The sequence below is a fragment of the Dryas octopetala genome, chromosome 2, assembly GCF_963921425.1.
Source record: "Dryas octopetala chromosome 2, drDryOcto1.1, whole genome shotgun sequence".
In the NCBI taxonomy this organism is placed as follows: domain Eukaryota; kingdom Viridiplantae; phylum Streptophyta; class Magnoliopsida; order Rosales; family Rosaceae; genus Dryas; species Dryas octopetala.
Genome location: NC_141367.1, coordinates 4133117 through 4151743, shown reverse-complemented (window position 1 = coordinate 4151743; position 18627 = coordinate 4133117). Strand labels below are relative to the sequence as shown.

The 18627-nt window shown below is 33.9% G+C and overlaps 1 protein-coding gene and 1 long non-coding RNA gene across 4 annotated transcripts; both read right to left on the bottom strand.

The window, feature by feature from the left end:
- Positions 1 to 324: 324 nt before the first annotated feature.
- Positions 325 to 6723, bottom strand: LOC147292589 ((-)-germacrene D synthase-like). Of its 2 annotated transcripts, XM_086230303.1 has the most exons (7): positions 3363 to 3585; positions 2873 to 3143; positions 2383 to 2755; positions 2042 to 2263; positions 1525 to 1663; positions 1160 to 1408; positions 325 to 815 (listed from the first exon to the last, which is right to left on the bottom strand). In XM_086230303.1, the coding sequence occupies exons 1-7, from the start codon at positions 3498 to 3500 to the stop codon at positions 522 to 524; spliced, it is 1686 nt and encodes a 561-aa protein (XP_086086429.1). In that variant the 5' UTR covers positions 3501 to 3585; the 3' UTR covers positions 325 to 521. The 2 variants fall into 2 exon arrangements, with proteins under 2 accessions (XP_086086429.1, XP_086086430.1); XM_086230304.1 differs by lacking the exons at positions 2873 to 3143; positions 3363 to 3585 and adding an exon at positions 6465 to 6723.
- Positions 6724 to 11488: 4765 nt separating this feature from the next.
- Positions 11489 to 14648, bottom strand: LOC147292588 (uncharacterized). 2 transcript variants are annotated; one of them, XR_015120323.1, is made up of 5 exons: positions 14425 to 14648; positions 13272 to 13424; positions 13129 to 13199; positions 11855 to 11923; positions 11489 to 11659 (listed from the first exon to the last, which is right to left on the bottom strand). It is a non-coding gene; the product is annotated as an uncharacterized LOC147292588 (long non-coding RNA). The 2 variants fall into 2 exon arrangements; XR_015120322.1 differs by having other exon boundaries at positions 11855 to 11918.
- Positions 14649 to 18627: the final 3979 nt, after the last annotated feature.

The following is an 18627-nucleotide window of genomic DNA, read 5'->3' as shown; positions in this document are numbered from 1 at the left end:
TCGGTTAATGTAAAAACTGATATTAAAAAAGTGATGTCTATTACAGTTTTTCCTGTAGTGTGACATACATTAATTGTGAATCGAAACTCTCTTTTACAACCATGATTGAGAATTGCACAGAAAGCCAACCAATAATGTGATGTTCTTTCATAAATTTGTTCTAAATAAAATGTGATTTTGAACTGAATTTCAAATAAATTATAATTAACACTATTAACCATTGAAATTGAGTTAAAAATCGTAAATATTAAGACAAAGTAGAATCGGATCCAAATTACAAGACCATAAACTATAGTAGAACGAGAATGATATGTACCCACCATATAAAAAATTTTATTCTTTATTGATAGAAAGAAAAGAGGACTGACAAACAATATCCCAAATATTAATTACTTCATGGAGATATGGTTTCAACTGCAATTAAGCTCCCACTGTCGAAACAGTTTTAAAGGACGTATTAGCTATAGGACTTGGGAGACCTTATTTAATTTATATGAAATACGACAAGTTGAATTTTAGGGTTATATAGGCACAGGTTCGACAAGTACAGAAGCTATAGAATCCTTGAGCACATTTATGTTGGTAGTGTAGCCATCTCCATGCTTGTATACAACATCACAGGCACGCATTAGATTGAGAATTCGTATTAGTAGGGGCATGGGGACAGCAGTAGGTTGGAGGCACGCTTCGTTTATGTCCTTCCATGCATTATTCACTTGTTTACGAAGTTCGATTATCGCTTCTTCTTCTGAGGCACCATATTGTTTCATGTAGCAGTCCACAACTGAGGCAACATGTCCCCTCTCTTTCTCAAGCTACATGAACGTACATCATAATTAATGTCATCATAAATTAATTACTAGTGCTATATATATATAATCCTTTTCTAGAGAGGATGTCTGCATTTTTCAAAATTTGCGGAAGTCGACACAGTGCCGACATGGGGTAGACAGTGTATCGACACGAAATTCCAAAACTTGCTTTAACACATCAGAACTTGCTACAACATATCATATATGTCGACACACTATCTACCCCATGTCAGTAATGTATCGACATCCGTAAATTTTGAAAAATGTAGATATTCTCTTTAGAGAAAAATTCTATATACGTATATGCACTTGTTATTATTATAACTTATAAGTAGCTAGGTACATACCTTGCGGGACGCTATGTCATTCTCGAGTCTGGCAATTGTTGATGCAGCCTTTACAGCCTGGGGGTTACTTAACAACCATTCAAAGGAGTCTTTTGTAACAACATCTCCCATTCCAACAAAGGATATGGATGTTAGCAATTCGTAGCCAGCGGTCTGAAGCGATATGGGCATATATTCATCTAGTGTTGGTATGTGTTTCTTGTGGAACCATTTTGCTTCATGGAAGTAACCTCTAACTTGTTCCTTCATCTATTTGAGACACCAACCCAAATTAATAATATATTTTGATCAGTAATTAATTTTAGGCTTAAATATTGATCACAAATTAAGAATGGAATTAAGTAGATTCTGAATTTGGGGCTTACTGCTTCTATGGCATAATGGTTGCGATATAATTTTCCTTCATTGGAAAGCTTTTCTTCGATTTCACTATACACATCCAACAGTGTCTGATAACATACTTTCATATACTCTGGCAGTTGATCCATGGCAGAGATGTCCCACCTAGATCATCAAAATTAATAAGCTAGACTATATATATAATCTCAAATGAGTCAAATCAGTTAACTAAACCTACAGTCTGTTGCAATAAGCTAGCTGACTTCAATTTAAAATTAAGGATTATTAATGATCAACATATATATATATATATATTAATCCGCTAAACCCTAAACCCTAGTATACGATCTAGAAAGAAGATGTTAATGTATCATTCATGTATTGGACTCTACAAAAAAAAAAAAAAAAAAAAAAAATTTAAGAGAATAAACCCTATCAAATGAATTGTTACCACCTAAGTTGGGAATCAAAATTTGAGAAAAGTAATAGAGGCAATAAACATATTCCTATATATATAGAATATAAGAGGGCAAGTGTTCAAACCTCTCCACAGCATCAGTAAAGAGCTCTAGATCCTCAGGTGTGCCATAAACATCATAAATGTCATCAATAATGGATGCCACAGCAGTAACTTTGCTTAATATAATCCTACCGAAGGAGTATTCAGGCTGAAAGTAGACTGCCAAAGGCCAACAGAAGTAGAGCTCAACCACTCTGTCTCTTACAAAAGGTAGCTTGTTTCCAACGTCCAAGTCATTCCACCACCTGATCAATTGCATAATTATTTAGTGGAATTAGGATTTGCTTCAGTTTTCAGTAGCACGGTAAGAACTTGATCAGAGATCTAATTACAAATTTGAGTGTGATAGGGTTTAGTAAGTCACCTTGTAATAGTAACTAGTTCCTTTTTATGGAGTTGCTGGAGCAGGTTGAAATCTAACTTTGCAAATGTTAGGAGAGTTTCGTCATGTGAATCGCGCTCCTGGTAGAGAGACAAGTAGTACCTTGCTTCAATCCTTGGCATGCCCTTTCGTAATGACTGATATAAGGCATGACTCACTTGTTTCGAAAGTGGGGGGCTTAAACGGTTTGATGCCGACTCAAGATGAGTGGTGGTGAAGGTTAGTGCCTCTTCCAGTATATCCTCTCCGTGGATCATAAAATGTGTTGCTTCATACAAGCTTAACAATCCAACCACATCATTTATAAGTGATTCCTTAAATTTTTCATCATTGCCCTTGAACTTGTTGAATATGCCTGCAAGATCCGCCAATGCATTAATTACAGCATCATATATGATCATGAGCAAGATTACCGTACTGAAAGAAAGCAGTTATAAAAGATATTATGAATGTCGAGGAGAGGAGGACTTACCACATGGAATGTTATAACCTTGTTGTCTAAGCAATCGAAAACGAAGAGCGACAGTGTAAAGGTCACCATCATCACAGACTTCATAATAATTCTTGTGAATTTGCTGTAAAATTTCGTCTATCTCATTTGGAAAATGATAAGACACCCCTAAACGCTGAATGTCATCAATCAAGTCCAACTTTTGTGAAACATTTTGAACTGGAGCCATTATCTTCCTCTTCACTTCTGTCTTCAGTTCTTGGACTCGTTGCTCCATTTTAGTATTTGTTCTCTGTTAAGACAAATTGGAAATAAGACAATAAAATTAGTAAAAAAATGACCAAATTTGCTCCCCGGCCTAACTGAACAATCTTTAAGAGCCTAGCTTGGATGCCTTAAAAAGAAAAAATGAAAAAGAGTGACCTCTTTATATGGTGCAAATTTAAACAATTCAAAATTAATCTATTATGAATGACTAATTAACTTTAAGAAATTAATTAGTATGACTTACCACGGACGCATTTGACAGAAAATGGTCAGCCCAAATGCTGGAAGGAAAATTAGCTGAAAGTCGATTAACATCAGGAGTAGTATTGGCAATATTTGTGGTTTGAGCTTGAGATGCTGAAACTTGAACTTGAGCAGACATTTTGTTACAAAGACTGAAATGAAACTTGAGGTTTGAGGCTTTGAGCTTAATTGATATGCTGAAACTTGGGGCACTTGAAAGTTAGGCTAGCTGGAGTGAGTGAGTCGAATAGCAATGCTTGCTAGCTATTTATAGAAAAATATGTAGCTACGTACTGTAGTGAAAGCAACTTGCACCTAAATGTGTGGAGCGGACCGAATGATGAGTACTAGGAAGTAGCAGCTACGTACACCGAACAAAAAACTTTTCTTTCTAGACAAAATATAAAAGGTCAAATGATATTTTTGGTCCTACGTGCGTAAGACGGTAGGTGTCAAAATATATTCAACATGCAAACATTCCACTCTATACAGACATAGGTGTCAAAATTTCCATGGAAATATCATTATACACTACAAAAAATATGAGCAAAGCCCACTAATGATTGGCGACTACAAAAGGGGTGGCAATTTGAAACTTTAGTGCATATTGCTCAATTGCCACCAATTTTTGTTAAAATAGAGGCACTTTAGTTCCTATTGCTAATTGCCACCCCTTTTATAACCGCCAATCATTAGTGGACTTTGGTCATATTTTTTGTAGTGATATTTGTTTCGTCTCCACTCCCAAAATATATAAAACATGCAAATATTCCACCGGCCGACAGTAGGTGTCAAAATTTCCCAGATCCAATGGGGGTGGACCAAACAAGTCAATTCATCTCGATGGAGTTCCAAGTCCACATGGAGGAAAAGCAATTAATTAGTTGATCATGTTTTCTCCATTTGCTTATCTATGCAAATTGAAAAGTACATGGTCAAAATAAATCGCTGCTGCCAAAACATATTCAAGCATCCATTTTGTTATATATTACCCCTAAACTTTGACCACCACATGCATCACCTGTCATGACTTTTCTTTGTTTGTTTTAATTTTTTGGCCACGATGACTTTCTTTGTTTGATTAATCTTACGGTCCTTACCATGAGTTTTCCAGCTAGAGACTTTAATCTGCTTTATTTCTTATTACTTTTTTTTTTTATTAAACAAAACTTATGGGCCTTATTCTCCAACTCCATCTTTTATGGTTTTCTTGTATTTGTCATACATACTTCATGTGAAATTTATTTCTCCTATTATCTCAAACTTGCATAAGATTTTTTGATTAGTTACTAGTTACTATCAGGGTATTAACTTTCAAAATTTTCACTTTTTTCAAGGTTTGAAATTTTAATACACTACCAGTCTATATTTTGATAATTTCGTCGATTTTTTCCAATTTTTCGGTAATTTCTCTTCAATTTCACAATATCAGAAAAAGTATTAGATAAATTGGAAGCAATGAGAGTCGAACCGCTTCCTTCCCTGCAAGTTGTTTTTGTTATATTTCTCATTCATAACGTCCTGATGTGATTTTCACATTTTTAACATTTAACTAAGGCTCTGTTTGATATTGTTGTGGAAGGTCTTAAAAGTGCTTTCATAATTTCATTGAAAATTTTCTTGATAAAAGTGTTTGGTAAAAGTAAATTGTAACCGCTTTTTTTAAAAGCGAGGGGATTCTCGCAACAGTTTTAAGAAGCAGCTCAAGGCTGCTTTTGAAATTCTCGTTCACCAGAAGCGGGAAAGAACCGGTATGTGGTTTAATGATTTTTTTTTAAATACCCAACGTGTCCTTAATAACTTTTGCAATTGACAACAACTGTTCTTCTCATTTTACGCCATTTCTTTGTTCAGCTCTCCACTTTCTTCTTCTCCCCTTCACTGATTTCAGCTTTCTTCACTCTTTTTCTTTAATTTTATTTTAGGTAATTTTCTTATCTCTTTCATTTTCAGTTCATGTCTTCAGTTTCTTCCTACAGAACGCCAAAACCCAAATCAAAAAATTCTCAATAATCTATCAGTGATGGCAGGCCAAAATCAATAGCAACGTACATCAACTGCCCATTCTACTACGCTCTGATCAACGGTGCTCACAAAGAAGAGGTTCTTGGGTTTTTCTCCAGGTTGTTAGGAAACCCTCATAGTTTAGGACTTTAGTTTCTTGTCCTTGTGGTTAATGTTATTCTTGTATATCAAGCAATCCTAATTACTTTAGGTTAACACGTATTGGGCTGTGTATATATATGTACTCTTCTCATAATGCAATTATCAAGTTTAACCTTTCTACATGGTATCAGAGGTTCTAACGAACTTTGTGGGCTTTTCTCTCTTCTTTTTGAAACCCTAGTCCCCCTCCTCTTTTAGAAACCCTAGCCCTCTTCCTTCTTTGTTTCCATGGCGTCTGCATCTACTTCCTTCTTTTCCTCTACTCCCTCGGGTCCTAATGTGGTTCACTTTTTGAAGCTCTTTGAGACTAACTATCTCCTTTGGGAGAGTCAGATGCGACCTTTTCTTATTGGGCATGGTCTTTTTAAATTTGTTGATGATTCTTATCCCTCTCCTCCCTCTACCGTGGCTACTCCTGCTGATGCCGCCATTGGCGCTGCTGCCTCCCTTGCTCCCAATCCGGCCTATGCTTTATGGAGTTGCTGGAGCAGGTTGAAATCTAACTTTGCAAATGTTAGGAGAGTTTCGTCATGTGAATCGCGCTCCTGGTAGAGAGACAAGTAGTACCTTGCTTCAATCCATGGCATGCCCTTTTGTAATGACTGATATAAGGCATGACTCACTTGTTTCGAAAGTGGGGGGCTTAAACGGTTTGATGCCGACTCAAGATGAGTGGTGGTGAAGGTTAGTGCCTCTTCCAGTATATCCTCTCCGTGGATCATAAAATGTGTTGCTTCATACAAGCTTAACAATCCAACCACATCATTTATAAGTGATTCCTTAAATTTTTCATCATTGCCCTTGAACTTGTTGAATATGCCTGCAAGATCCGCCAATGCATTAATTATAGCATCATATATGATCATGAGCAAAATTACCGTACTGAAAGAAAGCAGTTATAAAAGATATTATGACTGTCGAGGAGAGGAGGACTTACCGCATGGAATGTTATAACCTTGTTGTCTAAGCAATCGAAAACGAAGAGCGACAGTGTAAAGGTCACCATCATCACAGACTTCATAATAATTCTTGTGAATTTGCTGCAAAATTTCGTCTATCTCATTTGGAAAATGATAAGACACCCCTAAACGTTGAATGTCATCAATCAAGTCCAACTTTTGTGAAACATTTTGAACTGGAGCCATTATCTTCCTCTTCACTTCTTTCTTCAGTTCTTGGACTCGTTGCTCCATTTTAGTATTTGTTTCCTGTTAAGACAAATTGGAAAAAAGACAATAAAATTAGTAAAAAATGATCAAATTTGCTCCCCTGACTGAACAATCTTTAAGAGCCTTGGATGCCTTAAAAAGAAAAAATGAAAAAGAGTGACCTCTTTATATGGTGCAAATTTAAACAATTCAAAATTAATCTATTATGAATGACTAATTAACTTTAAGGAATTAATTAGTATGACTTACCACGGAAGCATTTGACAGAAAATGGTCCGCCCAAATGCTGGAAGGAAAATTAGCTGAAAGTCGATTAACATCAGGAGTAGTATTGGCAGTATTTGTGGTTTGAGCTTGAGATGCTGAAACTTGATCATGAGCACACATTTTATGACAACACTGAAATGAAACTTGAGGTTTGAGGCTTTGAGCTAATTAATTGATATGCTGAAACTTGGGGCACTTGAAAGTTAGGCTAGCTGGAGTGAGTGAGTCGAATAGCAATGCTTGCTAGCTATTTATTGAAAAATATGTAGCTACTGTAGTGAAAGCAACTTGTAGGCAGTGCCGGCTCAAGCATAAGGCAAGCATGGCCTGTGCTTAGGGCCTCATATTAAAAGTATTTGACACACTATTAAAAATAAAAAAAAAAACTTAAAATATTTATAATTAGTCAATTAGGTCTCAAAATTTTGAAAACAGTGCCGGCTCAAGCATAAGGCAAGCAAGGCCTGTGCCTAGGGCCTCCCTCATATTGAAAATATTTGACACACTATTAAAAAAAAAAAAAAACTTAAAATATTTATAATTAGTCAATTAGGTCTCAAAATTTTGAAAGAGGTTTTCTACTTTCTTATTTAATGTTTAGGTGTGAGATTCTTCATTATTTGTTAGTGAGACTTTTGATTTTTTTATTCCCTTAGGCTTTCCACTAAAAAAAAGTGCTTCATGAATTGTTTTCGGGGATATCTCACATCTATTTCATTTGTACATTGTGATCTGCCTTTTTTTTTTTTGTCCTTTTCTCTCATTATTTGTAATATCTCTCGTTAAAACTAAATGAAGCAAGCCTAAAGGCTGATTTTTTGAATAATATATTTGGAAAGCCTCTGTGTAGTTTCGCTTTAGGCCTCACTTTCCATTGAGCCACCATTGCTTGTAGGTGTCTCTTCTAAACTGTATAGAGTTAAATACAAAAATGGTCCATAAACTTTACAATGAGTCTCAATTTAATCCACTAACTATAAAAAGTGTCAATTTGGTCCACAAACTCTCCAAGTTGTACCAAAGCAATACAAACGCTAACTTTATAACCCTATACCCTAATACAATTATAACTATATACCCTAAACTATATTAATTAGTTAATTACTCTATACATATATTATATATAAGTAATAAGTATATAAGTATATAACATATATAACTATATACCCAATTGAAACCCCAATTAGACTCATAGTCAATTATAACCCTATATCCTAATACATTATAACCATATACCCTAAACTATATTAATTAGTTAATTACTCGATCTATACATATATTATATATAAGTAATAAGTATATAAGTGTATAAAACCAATTGAAACCCCAATTAGACTCATAGTCAACTATAACCCTATATCTTAATAAAATTATAACTATATACCCTAAACTATATTAATTAGTTAATTACTCTATACATATATTATATATAAGTAATAAATATATAAGTATATAACATATATAATTATATAAGTATATAAACCCAATTGAAACCACAATGAAATCCCAATTAGACTCATAGTCAACTATAACCATATACCCTAAATTATATTAATTACTCTATACATATATAACATATATAACTAATTAACTATATAACCACAATTGAAACCCCAATGAAAATTAAAACCCCAATTTAATTACAAGTGTTTAAGCGACTTAAGTGTTTAAAAAATTAAAACCCCAATTTAATTACAAAACTCAAACAGACTCATTGACTGAAGTCAAGTCACTATTCACTAAACAAGTAAACAGTCAAAGTTTCTGTGTTTCATTTTGACTAACTCGAAGACTTCAAACGAATCAAAGTATCAAACTCAATTCAAAGACTGAAAGTCTGAAACCCTCAGCCCTCACGCCGCAGCCCGAGCCCGCAATCCAGACCTCACGCCGACTCGGTCTTCCTTACGCTGTCGCGGTCTTCCTCTCGCCGTCGCGGTCTTCCTCAAGCTGTGTCCGTCGCCGACTCGCCAAGTCACCCTTGCCATCTTCCTCTCTTCCCGTCGCCGTGGCCGTGGCCGTGGCGATCTTCCTCTCTCGATCTCTCACTCTCTCAGCGCCTCTCCATCTCATATCTTACAGTATTATTGATTTTGTGTTAGGGGTTTGATTTAGGGTTTGATTTGGGGTTAGGGATTACTGATTTTGGGTTAGGGATTTACTGATTTTGGGTTAGGGGTTAGGGATTTACTGATTTTACAGTAAAGTCAAACGATTGTTGTTGTCAAATCCAATTTGGGTTTTGTTTTTCATTAGAAATTTTTCTCTGGGATGTATGTATTCAATCAAATGGTGTTCAGTGTCAAATTTTACAATGGTTTGTTTCTTAATTTCTTGGTTGATTTGGGGTTGTGAATCTGTTTGGGGTTGTGAATCTGTTTGGTGGCTTGGTGCAGTACAATTTTTAGTCCAGCCCCAAACAGTGCACCGGACCAAACTGAACTTGTTACGGTTCAGTTTGGTCCAGTTCTGGTGCAAAATGTACAGTTCTCAGCACCGGACCGGACTGGATAACCTCCACAGTCCAGTGCACGGTTTGGGGGGAGAACTGAATTGGACTGGACCATGCCCACCCCATTTTTACGCATTTCTTTGTTCAGCTCTCCACTTTCTTCTTCTTCTGTTCACTGATTTCATCTTTCTTCACTCTTTTTCTTTAATTTTATTTTAGGTAATTTTCTTATCTCTTTCATTTTCAGTTCTTCCCCTTCCTCTTTAATTGGGTTTTTAGTATACGCCAAATTGCAATTAAGCTCCCAATTCTCGATCAATTCATGTCTTCAGTTTCTTCCTATAGAACCCCAAAACCCAAATAAAAAAATTCTCAATAATCTATCAGTGATGGCAGGCCAAAATCAACAGCAACGTACATCAACTGCCCATTCTAGTACGCTCTGATCAACGGTGCTCACAAAGAAGAGGTCCTTGGGTTTTTCTCCAGGTAATTTTCTTTTTTCAACAACCAACTTCTGGCCGGGATTTTATTTTCAATGGGAAAAGGCTTGTAATTCTGTGTCTTCCAACTTACAAAATTTGTTTATAGTGGGGAATATCTAGTACTGGTCAAGAGCAGTCGGCATAGTGCATTTGACAGAATTCTTGCTTCTATTCCCTTCAAAGGCCAGATCTGTTAGTGTATTTCGTATGTGGATTTTCATTACTTCTGAGTATTGGCCCCTCTGGTATGCTTTTTGAGTTCTTTAATATAATTGTATTACAAATTAGTTGATAAATTGATTAGGTTATGAGTGGTGACAATTTGTATAAATGGTTTGATTGCATTTGTTTTATGATAACAGTCCTAGTTATGCTATATTTATGTTATATATATTTAGTGTTGTTCTCATTGTTTATCTTGTCTTTTTTTTCTTTTCTTTTTTTGGGTGGACGCATTTTTTATCTTTGAATTGAACTGAATACGTCAAATATCTCTCTGACCATAGGAATTGAGTAGCTAGCAGGAGTATTTAATTTTCTTTTTAAAGGCCAAAGAAGGAATTGATGTTAACTTTGTGAACACTGCAAGAACAAATTTACAAAGCACAAACTTATCTTTGTGTCATTTGTTTTAAAAAACACAATTAATCATGCTCTAATGTCATTGGTAATGGTACAGCCACAATTATATGCTTGTGACCGGTATTGTTTTTTCCTTTTTGGATCATAATTCAATCAAAACTTTTTGAATTATCCCAATTTGTGTAATAAATTCTTTGATTCTTCAACTTCAATGAAATCGGAATAGTTCCCTTCATTCTTATACTACTACATTTGGATGAAATATAATCTAATGGGATAAAAATATTTATTATTTTTTATTGATTCCTGTCAAAAAAACACAATTTGAGTAAAAGATTTTTTTATTTTAATGAATCGATTTTTATGTTATTTTGTAGTGTACAATTCCTTTGTTTGTGGGATCATTTTCTCCGTTACCCATAAAGATGGGGCACAACCTTGATATTTGTGTCACACACACGGAAACACAAATACAAGTAGTAATTGTGCCTTCCCTCTGAGCATTACGTTGACAAATGTGCAGTGGCCTGACTGTTACGAACATGGCACATCTACTAGAAATGTGCCCAATGAGTTTATGTTTAAAAATAAATAAATAAACAATATAAATTAGTATGAACTATGAAGACCATTTTGTGTTAATATTTACACCTAATATTTTGCACTTAGTAAGTATATATAGCACATGCTACACACTAGAAATCTAGAATACCATCCTACCTACTGGAAGTGTAGTACCATTAAAACTATATGCAAACATGTTATTATATTATACCATTAAAACTAGTAAAAAATTAGTATAGTGTACAACCCTATTAGAAAGTAAAATGATATGACAAATAATCATTGTAAAAATACCTAATAAAAAAGATTTAATTGCAATTAGTTAATTTCATCATAATATGCTACAAACAAATCATATAGACTATAATGACAATCAGTACTTAATTCTATTGTGTAATCTGTTCGGAAAAAAAAGCGTAATAAGAAAATAGACCATGATCCTTACATACAGATATAAGAAAATAATAATAAAAATTAAAAAAAATTATGTGCTTACATCTATAATAACAAAAAAATAATAACGAAAAAACTACACTTAAGTGCATACACTCTATACTTGATTGAATTTCCGAGAGTGATGTAGGCATGAGTCTTTGGCAGTTCAATCAATGATCTGAAAAAGGGCAAAAAAGAAATGAGTACTTTAATTTATTGAAAGCATACTGGAAGCATATATTTGTCATATCATATTATGTTGCATTCAAGTAGTACTTATATAACAAACTATATAATTACTTTTAACAAAACAAACATTCACATTCACATTCCCATCCTCAAGTATGCTTTTCCCAGTTTCTGAGCATCTTACCTTGCTTTTCTCATCTAAGCATCTTCATCATACAGTACTCCACTCACAACTAAGCAAATAGTATCTGCACTTTTATTCGTTAAGCAAGAATAAGTGAATAAATCTGCTCATTTTAATTACAAAAGGGTACTTAATACTAGCTGCATTACAATCGGGTTAGAGCCTAAGCCATATCCTTTAATATTTGTCTAGCAACAAAAAGAAGAAAAGAAAAGGAATAAAAGTAAAGGCTAGGGAACTTCTTCGTTTTTGTTGAAAAGAAACACAAACCATGTTCCATCAACATCGATGCATGATCTGGTGGAGGTAGCCATGACAGAAAATGATGGAACAACCAACAAATACATAATTTAAATAGAGATGGTGTGCTCAATATTTGGTAAAATAGAAATGTTTCGCAAGTTCAACAGGGCATTTAACATCAACAGACAATAAAATTTGCTTTCGTACTGAAATCTCGATCTATACAAAATGCACTGCTAAAGTACATTTTAAGGTCTCACATGCTTAGATGATATGTTATATTAACAAAATGATGAGTTAGACTAATAGCACTTAATACAGTATCTTCTAGCTCCAAACCTTAACTTCATTCTGCAAACATATAAAAAAAAACTAAAAAAACTGAACTTCCATGTCCCAATTCTTAATATTTTTTTATCTTAGTTTTATGCTTCAATACCCTGCTTAATCTTCCCACCTATATCAAGTCCACCACAAAATCAATCATAAAGCTGTTTCTTTTGATTCAAAATTTTTTTCATTGTTAAAAAGAATAATAAAAATTTAACCAAAGAACCATCAACAGAGAGTAAATAACAAAATAAATTAATACATGTATTAGAGGCAAAGCACTTCACAACACCAAGCCTACATGCAGAACTCAAAGAACAGAAAACTATACAATTCACAAGGCTTGTCACTACATATTATCTGTTCAGAACTCACCAAGCAACAACAAAGATAATAAAAAAGGTGTAACTTTTGACTTCTCTATAAAAATAAAAAAAAGACAGAAAAGAGATGTTTGATTCTTAACTTATGCTGGCACTATATTTCAACTACTTCATTTCTCTTTTCTTAAAGCAGGAAAGAACTGCTTAATGTAATGGGGAAACTATTTATGATCTTAAATTCCTGACTATATCAAAGCCATTACTTAAATTCCTACATCCAAATCCCTTGCTTTCAGATACCAATCCATTACAAAATACCATTCAGAACAAATTCAAGATCCCATGCATTCCAAAAGACACCAAATTGAAAAATACTACCTGTTGGTTTCGGAATGAGACAAACCCAAAGCCTCATGAACGTCCTGTCTTCTGATCCCACACAACTAAAACTGAAGAAAAATAATAAAATCAAGAGGCCAACTATGAAAAAAAAAAAAATTAAAACTACAAGAGTCACATACCTCTTTTTTATATGATCACCCATCGTATGCTTCATTTGTAGTAATGAGAAAGAGGCCCAAACAGACAGCATTGTTCAAACGGCATGTAGACACATCTTGGTAAATACATATAATGATGATGATAATTCAGTGATTAGCACCATAAGTCCATTGCTAAAAAAAAAGAAGGAAGGTGAATAAGAGAGAGAAAAAGGAAGGTGAATAAGAGAGAGAGAAAGAAAGAAAGGACAGGCAAAAAACTGAAAGCAAAGCAAACAATGGCAGCAAAGATGCTACTATGAGTGTAGTTTGGTGGCTCTTATATCTGTATGATTTTTTGTTAAAGCCAAAGAGGGCCTTGTCCTTCTGTATGATTTTTTGTTAAAGCCAAAGAGGGCCTTGTCCTTCATTTATCAAACTCAAGGTGATGAAATCAAGAACTACAAAAACAAGGACCACCTAAAAGGACCATTTTGGGCCTTGGCCTTCAATTCTCTTGCCTTAAACCCAAATCATTCCATTAAAATCGGGCCAAACACATAAGATATGATTTATTTATGTTGTTGAGATTCTATCTCCAACCTTCTTTCATTTGTTTAGTTATTTTTTCTTTTTTGAAAGGAGATTTGTGTAGTCAGTTTAAATCCCTTGTTTTGAAACCCTGAAATTATCTCTACAACCTAAAGTTTACAAGATGAAATTGTAATGATTAATAGACACAAATGAATCGATATATAGAGAGAGAAACTGATATATAAAACATGTTATTTAGAAACAAAGAATCAAACAAAAATACAAAATAAAATTGAAAGAAAAAAAAAAACCAAGATTCTGGGGCATGGAATTGAAATAAATATCAACACTATAGACCCAATTGGACACCCATTGCAGCACCCATGCGATCCACAAGACCCAGAGCAAATCCGTTCAAAGAACAAGACGAATTTGATGTCTCTTTGGTATTCTTATTGATCTAAGTTTATTTTGGCTTCCAATTTTATGCCTATTATCAGATATATATATATATATATCTATATCCATCATCTCAGCTAGAACCAAGTTTGACCTAGTTTGCCGACTTGGCCTTTCCTATATTTCTTCAGCCTCCAAGCTAGTCTACCTTGATTAAGCTAATTCATAGAGATAAAGAAAATAAAGCTAAAAAAATCCTTACCACCGATTAGAGAGAGATAGAAATTGTCTGGTTCCTGCTACGTTGAGAGACAGAGAAAGCTGTCTGGTACAATCTCAAAACAATCGGTTGCCCGAAATAAAATTCGCCAACCACAGACAAGGTCGAGAGGTCATCGGAGGCCATTGTTAGGGTTAGGATTTAGGGATGCAGAGGTGAGCTTCTAAGTGAGAGAGCGAGAGAAATAGAGAGAGAGAGAGAGAGAGATGAGTCACTTATCTACTTATCTGCAATCAGAAAAAAATAAAATAAAATAAAACTTAACAAGAATAAAATCAGTATAATTGCTAACATTAATAAAATTTCTTTTTACCAAAAAAAATAAAAAACAAATTTCTTTTTGGCCAAAAAAATTATTTGATGAAAAAAGAAATAAGAAATTTTATAGATGATTCTAAATTTCTAATAAAGAAAATTTAGTGATGAGTTTATAATTGGTGACTAGTACTTAAATAATTCATCACTAATTAATCGAAAATGGGCTAATGGGAAAAAATTTTGAAGGGCAAACTTTTAGTGATGAATAAAAATATTTGGTCACTAAATCAGTATTATTAATGACGAATTTTAAATTCATCACTAAAATCCAAATTTCTTGTAGTGGATAGTGAGAGATGAAAGGCGAGAGACTGATAGAGATGAGTGACAGAGTCACAGACTCACAGAGAGAGAGAGAGAGAGGGCAGTGCCGGCGTGAGACGACGAGATGAGTGAGAGAGAGAGAGGGCGGCGCTGGACAGCAAGAGAGTTTGAGAGACTAAAAGAGAGACAGTGAGTAGGTTTCGAGAGTGAGTGAGAGACTTTCTGATTTTTGTGTTTTAGTTGTTTGAGGTTTGGTTTGGTTTGGGTGACTTTCCAAGTAGAACAATGGTAATATATGTGTTTTATGACAGCAACAAAGAGCATGAATCATATATTTGTGTCTTATGACCTGTCAAAAAGAGTACAAATATTTGAGTATAAACCTAATTTAATATTATTTTTAATTTTGTGAGTAGATTTAATCAAGGAGTAAAATTTCGGTTTCGAGGAAATTTTCGATAAAAATTTCGATGGAAATTTTCGCGGAAATTTCGATTAAAATTTCGATTTTGATAAAATTGGACAAAAACGACAAAAATTGCTATCAAAATATGGAAATTTTGAATGAAATTTGACCATATGTTTATTTAACATATTATCTACTACATTAATAAAAAACATTGAAGAAATCAAATAATATAGTAGATTTCATGTGATATGTGATGAATATAATGCGCGCCGGAGACAATACTGTTAAAAAAATACTTCACTAATTAATAATTACATAATAAAATTACACGAATAAATCACCAATATGGCAACGGAAAGTAGCAAGCTTACTCAAAGGGACTTGGAAATGGTCTTCGATAGTTAAATTAAGCCGAATTGGGTTAAAATAGAACCAATCCGATAACAGTAGCGGCAACAACGGTTTATCTAAAATTTCAATTTTACAAATTATCGTAATTGGAAAACCAAACATTAAGTAAATGAAACTTCATGATAAAATGATAAATTTCTTTTTCATAATTTATGTTTACAACTAAACGAAACACTAAAATGACAAAATCAAACCTCAAATAAAATCTCAAATCTTTTTTTTCTTTCCAATTGCCTAAAGATTTCAAATCTCAATCTATCTTACCAAAAAAAAAAAAATTCTTTCTTTTTTTTTTTCTTTCCTCTTTTTTTTTTTTTTTTCTCTCCTTTCTTTTTTTTCCCTTTTCCTTTCTTTTCTCTTCTCTTTTTTCTTTCCTTTTTCTCTTCTTCCCACGTCACGTGACTTCCTCTTTTCTTCCTTCCTTTTCCTTCTTCTTCCCCACCGGTCTTCATCTCTTCGTCTTCTTCCATCCAGTGGCTGCCTTCTTCTTTTTTTTTTCTCCAGCTTTTCTTTTCTTCTCCCTTCACCAATTTTTCTCCTCCCTTCATAATCTCTCTCTTCCCTCTCCCTCCTCCCTCCCTAATCTTTTCTTCCCTCTCCCTCCCCGGATCTCCTCTCCCTCCGACTACGGCTCTCCCTCTCCGATCTCGTCTCTCCCTCCGGCGACGGTGCTCTACCTCCCCTCTCCCTCCGGTCTCTGCCTCCCCTCTCTCTCTCCGGTCTCTACATCGAAAATTTCGCCGAAATTTCAAGGATTTCGGAAAATTTCGACGAAATTTCGGCGAAATTTTTCGAAATTAATTTGGTATGGTGTTAAAATTTCCATACTCCTAAAAAACGAAATTTTCGGCGAAAATTTCAAAATTTTATTCCTTGGATTTAATTACTTCCTCAGCCCTCACATGGGTTTCAATAAAATTGTTGCACAGCTTTCAAAGTAGTAATATGTAAAAATGCACAAAAATCATGTCTTATATAATAGAACACATATAAAAAAGACACAATCACATATGCCAAATATAACAAAACACAAATATATTTATATTTATGCCCCTTATTGAATAACATGTCACAAATCCGTATTTGTGCCCACTTTCTATGTGCCTCATGTCCCTCTTTCTTGTAGTGGAACTTGAATTATGTGCATGTTGGTATTTGGTCCCTTGATATTTTGTTTAAATCAATATAGTTAGCTAATGCTGCAATGCCATTATTTTGTTAAGGAGGAATATTGCATATTTGTAGATAAAGGGTTGCTACTTATGGAATTTTGATAAGGTGCTGCTACCATGCCATTTTTTTGTAAAGGAACAATTGGTTTAGACCAAGTGCTGCTGCCATGCCTATATTTTGTAAATTGTGGCAGATTTTTGAATACCAAGTGCTTGAAAAGAAGAAATAAGAAATAAGATAGCTTAAGTAGATGTGCTAGCTAGTTTAAATTGTGTAATCTCTTTTGGCTAAATTTGACCAAGTACTTTTATCATTTTGATATTGTATGGATGATTCATTTATGAGAGGAAGGCATTTTTAACTTGCAAGCACTTGTGTATTGTGAAATTGCAAGCAATCATGGGTATTTTGAAATTGCCAGCAGGTTTTATCTTGGGTACTCAAGTACCATTATCAATTATATCACTTGTCCACAAATTAAACTGATATATACCACACTTCACATATCACTATTTTTTGTGGAAAAAACATTAAAGATATCAGTTAATGCAAAAAACTGTAATTTTAGAGATATTACATATCATATTTTAAAACAATACTGATACCATACACAACTTTTGTATCACTGTTTTATCAAAACTAATGTCTAATCATATTAATTATGATGTATATACTTGGAAATACGTGACTTACTATATCTAAACAAATTCAAAAACTGATGTATAATGTAGGAATTTATATCAGTTCCAAAATAATTTATGATAACCTATATATCTAACATATGTGTTTCACTTAATTTACTCATTGAAAATGACATAAACTGATGTATTTGGTCCATCATTAATTTCAGATTAAAAATAATGCGATATTAAAACATATATTAGACATCAGTTATAAGTTGATGTCTAAAAACTGATGTCTAAAAGGGTACATTAGATATTACCCCTGGAGACATCAGTTGAAATGAAGATTATTCATCAATTTAATTTGCACTAATGTACGTATATCGATGTTTTTCTAATAGTGTAATTATTTCCCATCGGCCAGTAAATTCAAACAAGCACTCATCTTGTCTTCCACAATCTGACTTTGTCCAACTTTTCTTTCCCATCCTTTACAACCTTCCCATCATTTTCTATCCATATCTTATAGGCTGGTTCCTGAAAACTTCAAAAATTTAAATGCAGAAACTCTTTCTCACATCCTTTGTTTCTTCACTTCAAGTTGGCTTCTCTTCAATTCAGCCTTCAAAGTTCAAACTCAGTTGATTTGTTCATACTTCATTGAGATTTGAGGTATGCTATCTTTCAATTTTTTCTGCATTTTTCGCTCTCTGCTCTCACTCTCTCTTTCACAGACTCACATTGCATGTTGTATTTTGAAGAAGAGCGTGGGTGGGCTTTTGTGCTTGAGAACTTGGGAAATGTGGGTGGGTAGGTTAATTAATAGGTTTACTTAAATTTGTGGGTGGGGGCGTGGGGCTGGTGGGCTACTTTTTTTTTTTTTTCTTTTTTTTGTGGTCAAAAGGGCTGGTGGTCTACTCAGTTGGGCTTTTTATTTTATTGTTTTTTTTTTCTTTCAAAATAAGTAAGAACAAGAGAATAATTAAT

Coding starts and splice junctions, on each gene's coding strand:
- LOC147292589 (XM_086230303.1), bottom strand. CDS start 3,500: ATGTCTGCTCAAGTTCAAGTTTCAGCATCTCAAGCTCAAACCACAAAT. Junction 3,144..3,362: donor TTCTGTCAAATGCGTCCGTG/GTAAGTCATACT, acceptor TTGTCTTAACAG/AGAACAAATACTAAAATGGA. Junction 816..1,159: donor ATGACATAGCGTCCCGCAAG/GTATGTACCTAG, acceptor ACGTTCATGTAG/CTTGAGAAAGAGAGGGGACA.